Source organism: Larimichthys crocea, unplaced genomic scaffold, assembly GCF_000972845.2.
Source record: "Larimichthys crocea isolate SSNF unplaced genomic scaffold, L_crocea_2.0 scaffold83, whole genome shotgun sequence".
Lineage (NCBI taxonomy): Eukaryota > Metazoa > Chordata > Actinopteri > Sciaenidae > Larimichthys > Larimichthys crocea.
The window spans coordinates 945,577-953,488 of NW_020860930.1; the positions used below are offsets into that span (position 1 = coordinate 945,577).

Consider the following 7,912-nt stretch of genomic DNA (forward strand, 5'->3'; position numbering starts at 1 on the left):
ATATCTGCATTTAAAAAAAGCTGATGTGTTTGACCTCTTTTGCAACCAAAGCTCGTTCAGACGTGATTGGTCAATACTACTCGGACTACAAACGGGAACCAGAACATTTCTGATGCCAAAATCTAACGAGATTCTTACAGTCTTATAAAATAAGAATTCATCCTGATAATGTTGGTGACTAATTAACAAATATGAGCATGCTACCTGCAAAAACATTTTAGTGTCAGTTTGAGCCTCACAGAGGCGTTAGCCTGAACAAACCTCTGTGTTAATTATGGTGAGAAACTTTTTCATTATGACCAGATCTTATTTGATTTGTAACTTATTGGTGAGTTCAGTATTAATTATTATTTAATCATCAGTGGGTGACGATCTGCTGCAGACGGTGTCACTGTTCACTTCCTGTGAGGTTCAGATGTTTTTCCACTTCACTGCTTCTATTTTCACCTTCGGAGAGGAGCTGTGCCTCCTCCGAGTGTCTGAAGGAGCGAGGCTGAAGAGCCAGGGAGGTGATGCAACGCTGCATCCTCTCTCTCTGTTTCCACTCTCTGTCTATGTCTCTCACCCTATCGCCACCACTCCCCCCTCCCTCCCACATTCCCAGGATGCTGCACTCCAGTGGAGATAAAGTTAGCACTGCAGAAGTGACAACGCGTTGTAACCGTTACCCGTCACCACAACCTGCACCTCCTCCTCCAAATGACGCAACCCCCCCCAGTTTATTATCTGGTCGTGTGTCTGTGGGATGCTAGGCAACATAAACACAACTAAATATAACAGCCGAGCTGCTTTAACTTTCCAGTCTGTCCTCAAGCTGCTCTGAATGCCTCGGTGAGTAAATTCAAAAGAAGTCGTTCAGTCTCATGTTGAATGTTGAGTTTAATAGAACAAAAGTTTCACTCATATTGCGACGGAATAAATAAACCCACATTAAACAGTTAGACAGCTACGTGTTAATACAGTGGAATACATGACGTGGTTATTGTTCATCACTTTGGATCATAGTGCACGAGTTAAATATACAAGGTTGCATGCATATCAGAGATTAGCCCGACGTGTGAGCTCACTACTCCGTGATTCAGCTGCAGATTTTTTTGTGTAGACACCAACAAGATATTCTCAGGATCCCAAACACGTGTACTGATGAAAGTTAACTCACACACCATTAAATCCAATGTTTTCAGCTGCTATGCGACAGAATCACAGAGTGCTGAGACCACAGACGAGGCTGATTCTGTATTTTGTCTAAGAAAGAAACACCAACAACAGAGTACCTTGTTAAATGTCTTAGAGCTTATTAGCAGCATTTAGTTAGAGATACTGTACATCATAGATGAGCTTTGTTGGTCTGAAATGTCTTTAAAATGTATGAACTCTCCTTTCTTTAATCAAATCTCTCATTTACAGAAGTCTTCAAAACTTTAGCTTTAGCATCCTGTGATTAGAGTTTGTGTTTCTGTTTGGACATGACGATTCACACAAATGAGTCACTGTCGATGTGAGGTACAGGTGACGGGATGTATTTTCATCAGTAACTTGTACTTAGATACATGACAGTGTTGTCACTACAGGGGGATCCGAGAACTGAAGGTGATGTCTAAAACCTGAATGATAGAAAACAGAGAGAAAGTTTGACAAGCTGAATCCAGATGAATGTTGTAGCTTCATAACTGACCTAAAATGGTTTATCAGTCGTCAGTTACTGAATGATTGTTTGTTGAACTCATGGTCTCAGCACTAGAGCTTCATAAAAGTCCTCTGTCCATTGTCCAGCACTTCCAGTATAGAGTTCAATAATTCAGTATTTACTGCCATCTGTCCATCCTTCACTCGCTGTAACCTCATGGCGTCAGTAAGTCCTTCAAGGTTTCTGCAGAGTCATCACTGCCTCTGATAGACCCTGCAGATGTACAAGCTCCATCTCTTTACGTTTACTAATTTATATCCCTGTTAAACTCTGCATGGTGCGTTCAGGATCAATGTCTCCCTGAAGTTCATCGTCCACAACACAAGTGTGACTTTTTGGATAGAAAGAGCTTAAACTTGATCTCCACTCAGGACTAGATTCAGGACTTTTGATCAGGCCACACAGTATCCCTGGCTGGCCATGAGGGCGGTCTGGCTCTCCCTCCGTTTGTCCCTCTTCTTCCTCAGTCGGACCCTCCAGCAGACGGCGCTTGAGCCCAGAAGGCCCAGACCTGCAGACAGCAGCACCAGTCCCAGCACCGAGATGGTGGACCCATGGGAGTTGAAGGTGTATGCGACCGCCGTGACCACGATGCCAGCAATGAGGACAACCACACCGAACGGCACAGTGCAGCGGTAGCACGACATCTCTGCGCCGCCAGTGGCCGCTGTCAGCTGGACCTCATTGACGTGCGGGACGTGTGACGTCATGATGACGCCGTGGTCCTTCCTGAGCTTGTCCCGGCTCAGCTTCTCAGCAGAGATCGATGTTGGCATTCTCATGGCACTCCTGGGGATCCTGGCACCGCCTTTGCAGTGGAGGTCGTCTGGCATGGTGATCTTACTGGCGAGGAAGATGTGGGCCATATTGATAGTGATGTCAGCGATCAGCCAATCACAGAACAGCTAGCTGAAAACAGAAGATTCATACTTTAATTAAGCCTCTGGTGCTCACAGTCCACGCCTGTATGTGGTAACCCTAAAATATTTTATCTTTCATTATTCTCAGGCCTTAAGAGCTGTAGGAAAAAAAAACACATTAACATTAATTCTGAACAAACCAAAAAGGTGGTTCAGTTTTGTGACATTAAACCTTTTCAGAAAAATTAAAGTTCTCTGCTTCTTACCCCACACCCACCAAGACTACAAGAGTGATGCTGTCCAGCTGCTGTTAATTACACTTTAATGTCAAACAGATGGAGGAAGATTTCTGACAAACAGGAGATCAGAAAACATGGATCAAATATAATCCAATGACAATACTTAGACAATTAGAAATAATCTAATAATCTACTAGAACCCATTGTCCAATCCACTGAGAAGCCGACTGTGACAGCCTTCATGTCACATGGCTCTAGATAGGAACTTTAAGGTTTTTCATGTCTTTCATGGCACAAAGGAGAAGGCGAGATGAGGGGGTTTCTATAAGCAGCTGCACCACTAGATGGCGCTAAATTCTGCAGACTGGACCTTTAAAGTCTGAGGCTTCCAAAGAACGCCTGAAATCAAAGAAATCAAATCTGACTTAATGTTGTATTTATAAACTCTTCTGGTATTATCACAATTATTAAAGTGATTACTGACACATAAAATATCTCTTGCTCTTTAGAACTTTGTCCCTGTCAGGATCCTGTAGTCTATGTAATTTCCTCTGGACTTGCGTTGCTTTGCAGCCGTATAACTGTGCAGCGCATTATGGTAATGTACCCTGTTACCATGGTGAGCTACCTCATTTAAAGGAGCAGTGTGTAGGATTTAGCGCCATCTAGGGGGGTAGTTGCTGATTGCAGTTGCTCGCCTCACCCTCTCCAGAAACTGCTGTGACCACGAAACGCACAAAAAAAATCTTAGAGTCCGAGTCAGTTTGTACATTCTGTAGAAACATGGCGGTCCAACGTGGAAATGTTTAATCTGACTGGTCGACATTTTTATCTACGTTATTTGTTGTGTTTCAACAATGATCGATTCATCGACTAATCATTGCAGCTTTATTAAAAAGTCTGGTGTTTCCTTTATTGTGTCCACCCTCCTGTTCAGCTGTCAGTCACAATCAGGACCTGTTAGACAGCCTGCACTGCAAAATAAGTCCACCTTAACAAGTTCTCTTAATTGAGAAGATGAGGAAGCGAAGCAGGAAAGACGACTGAGAGAAATAAACAAGATTAAAATTTGACCTTTAGTGAGGTTACCTCCTTAAACCTGAAGTTTTAAGGTGGACTGTGAATGGAATCATTCACCTGAAGGAGTAAAACAGATCGATTTAGACATTAATGTTTTAAATGTTGCTCATGCTCCTCAGTCTGCAGATAACATTGATGATTAAAGATTTCAGCCACTAAATTAAGACCAGCTGAAGCTCTAAACTTCACATCACAGAAGGTTTTAAGATGTTTTTAGGGATTTCTGATGTCTTAATGACTCGTCATGAATGGATTCAGATTTATAAAATGATCTTCACACAGTATTTAGTTTTATAGTGAGTCTGTGAAGAAACATTTACACACATTTTAAATCTTTACTCAGATCTTCACTAAAGCAACTCTTTGATTCACACGTTTCTATCTACAGATCTGTTCTGCATAAAAACCTGTGATGGAAAATCTGTTTCTGTGCATCAATGATAAGAAAAAAAGGTTGTGAGGAAGAAGCAGTCAGTCAAACACCCTTAAATATTCACTCAGTGCCTCACACTGACCTTAATTTGTCAGATTCATTGACAGGTCACCTTAACCTTTTTTTTCAAAGATTGATCTGAGATCAACAGTCAGTAATGACTGAACACACACACACACACACACACACACACACACACGTTATCACTGCAGGTCAATAAGTTTTAATGATGCAGCCACCTGCTTTCCATCCTGGAAAAAGGAGAAATAAAGACACTTACTGTCGAGGTGTGCAGCTCTCCATTCTCTGAATCAGTCCTTCATGTTGTCCTCAGCGTGGACGCTCCACAGGTCGTCTCTCTGAGCTCGTCTCTGCATCGTCCTCACTGCAGGAATAAATGGGGGAATATGACTATCAATAGAAAAACATGGGGGACTGCCCTCCCCCCACACCTCCCCTCCCCTCCTCCCCCGTCCATACCACCTCCTACTGGACTAACAAGAAAAGTTTTAACTCTTTCCTGCCTTCAGCTAGTACTCTGTCACTAACACTGTGAATCTCTGCACACTGCTGAACTGTTAAACTCTCCTTAGGTCATGTCAAATCACTTTAAATGATTTAAGGGAGTTTCTGAAAGAGGAGGAAAGCACCTTTATTCTGAAAGTTTACTACTGATGGAAACTAACCTTTAAAACTCCTGAGGACATCTTCATCCTGATGGAACAGATGATAGATGCAGCGAGTAAAAACTGAGGACATGATCACACATGATAACAGCTAAAGTGTATAACCTTGTATAAAGCTTTATTCAACCAGCAGGAAAACACAAGTCAAGTCAGACAAACACATCTCAAAGTAATCAGTCATCCAGGTCAGTATGGAGAACCCGCTGAAGGTTTCATCTCTGATCCAAGAAGCTTCTTCAAGGTGTTGTTGAGGTCCAGGTAGTTACTTCTGCTCGGTCACTGACACCGTGACAGGCATGAGACTCATGGACACACCCGCCATCCTGCAGTCACCTGATTGAGTCACTATGACACCTGTGGGTCATTAAGGACACCTGTGGGTCGTTAAGGACACCTGTGGGTCATTAAGGACACCTGGCGGTCGTTAAGGACAACTGTGGGTCGTTAAGGACACCTGTGGGTCATTAAGGACACCTGTGGGTCGTTAAGGACACCTGTGGGTCATTAAGGACACCTGTGGGTCGTTAAGGTCACCTGTGGGTCGTTAAGGACACCTGTGGGTCGTTAAGGACACCTGTGGGTCGTTAAGGACACCTGTGGGTCGTTAAGGACACCTGTGGGTCGTTAAGGACACCTGTGGGTCGTTAAGGACACCTGTGGGTCGTTAAGGACACCTGTGGGTCGTTAAGGACACCTGTGGGTCGTTAAGGACACCTGTGGGTCGTTAAGGACACCTGTGGGTCGTTAAGGACACCTGTGGGTCGTTAAGGACACCTGTGGGTCGTTAAGGACACCTGTGGGTCATTAAGGACACCTGTGGGTCGTTAAGGACACCTGTGGGTCATTAAGGACACCTGTGGGTCATTAAGGACACCTGTGGGTCGTTAAGGACACCTGTGGGTCATTAAGGACACCTGTGGGTCGTTAAGGACAACTGTGGGTCATTAAGGACACCTGTGGGTCATTAAGGACACCTGGCGGTCGTTAAGGACACCTGTGGGTCATTAAGGACACCCGTCAGTGGTTGAGGACACCTGTGGGTCATTAAGGACACCTGGCGGTCGTTAAGGACACCTGTGGGTCGTTAAGGACACCCGTCAGTGGTTGAGGACACCTGTGGGTCATTAAGGACACCTGTGGGTCATTAAGGACACCTGGCGGTCGTTAAGGACACCCGTGGGTCATTAAGGACACCTGTGGGTCATTAAGGACACCTGGCGGTCGTTAAGGACACCTGTGGGTCGTTAAGGACACCTGTGGGTCGTTAAGGACACCCGTGGGTCGTTAAGGACACAGTCTGGCGGTGTGTTTTTTTGCACTGAAGGTAGTTACTATGAAGCGATCATAAAATAACTTTTCATTTCACCTGTGCCTTCCTCACTAACGCTGCACTACATTGTCCAGCTTGTGTCTGAGTTTTTATTCTCAACATTTAAAACTTGTTTGCACTTGATGAAAGGCTCTTGATGGGACCCCAGCGGGTTAAACACATACAAAGACTGATTCCAAGTTTCGAGGGAGCGGCATACTTACTTACATCTGAGCATGTTCTGATGGAGACTATCTGGGTCACATTTCCTCTCTCAGAATCAGCCAACAGGGAGGCCAACACCCTCCAGTCCTGCAGACTTTAACATCTGGGAGGAATCAGCTGAGAGACACAGCTGAGGTTTATTTATCGTCCACGTCCCTGTTGTCCTCTGAAGCCTCTGTACGGCTCCAGTCTCACGTCCAGGGTGGTCCGGGGTTTGTGTAGAGCTGTCAGGAGAAGAAAAAGAACTGAAATACAGAATCAGCAGCTTTAAACAAAACTCCCTTTACTGTGTGTGTGAATGAAAACCGATGGAGCTTGTAATTATGAATGACCTACATCTTTGTTTGTCAGGCTGCACAGTAAACACACAGCGCAGCTGCTACGCTGGATTTCTGACAAAGTAGCTGGTAATGTATCTTTGCTATGTCATTAAACTATGCATTAACTGTTGTTACCACGGAAACAAAAGGTGTCACAAAGTCAACCAGGACTGAAATCTGGTGGATTATAACGTTACAGATGAGGAAGACCAGAAAACATTTGCGTGTGTGTGAGAATCAGTTTGTTTTAATAGACAGTTAGAGTTCCCATGAACCAGTGCTGAGTGTCCTTTACGCCATGCAGCAATAACAGTCTGTGGAGAGTCTGTAGAGAGGTCCTATGGACTTCCAGTGAACCCAGATCAGAGCAGAACACAGCATCTGAGATGGACCGAGGCCAGCATGAGGACAGGGAATACAGCTGATGGTGAAAGTATCAGATGTGTTTGATCTTCTATTAAGGAAGTCTCAGTTTCTTCACCAGAAAACTTTAACATGACATAGCAATCACTAGAGAGAAAGCATTTCACTGGAATTAAAAAAAAAAAATTAGGATACGACCTGAGTACAAGATAATTCATCATTTATCAGGAAACTCTAAAATACCACGAAGAACCTGTAAACACCTCAAACATTGGTCCACCTCGACTTCATCTATGTATATACATCTGGGTGATAGATGACACTTTGGAGGTCAACATCTGGACCAGCAGGTTTCTCTGCTCTGACATCCTTTCCCTTTCCCACCCAGCTCTCGGTGCAGGTGCAGCCTAAATAGCACAAAGGGAAGTTACAGCCCCAATGTTGTTTTGCTGACTTCATGCTAAAGTTTTCCTCCGATCTCGAGAGAATGAGAAAAAAAACCTCTCAGGATCCAGACGTCAGAAGGTTTCTGTGTTCCAGCAGATTTATGGAAAGAGGCGTCGTCCTTCTTATTGCAAACTTCTGTCTGATGAGAAGCTTTGCCTTCTGAAGAAACTGTCAACAAGGCTTCATCAATGGACACCTACAAAGAGTGACTGAATCTATTATTGAAACCAAAATATTCATTGGAGCAGCTCTAATGTTGTGAC

The 7,912-nt window shown here is 44.1% G+C and overlaps 1 protein-coding gene across 1 annotated transcript; it reads right to left on the minus strand.

Moving 5' to 3' along the window:
* Positions 1-861: 861 nt before the first annotated feature.
* On the minus strand, positions 862-4,713 carry LOC104928291 (transmembrane protein 100). The gene is made up of 2 exons (XM_010742550.2): positions 4,580-4,713; positions 862-2,596 (listed from the first exon to the last, which is right to left on the minus strand). Exon 2 carries the CDS (start codon positions 2,551-2,553, stop codon positions 2,080-2,082), a length of 474 nt encoding a protein of 157 aa, XP_010740852.1. The 5' UTR covers positions 2,554-2,596; positions 4,580-4,713; the 3' UTR covers positions 862-2,079.
* Positions 4,714-7,912: the final 3,199 nt, after the last annotated feature.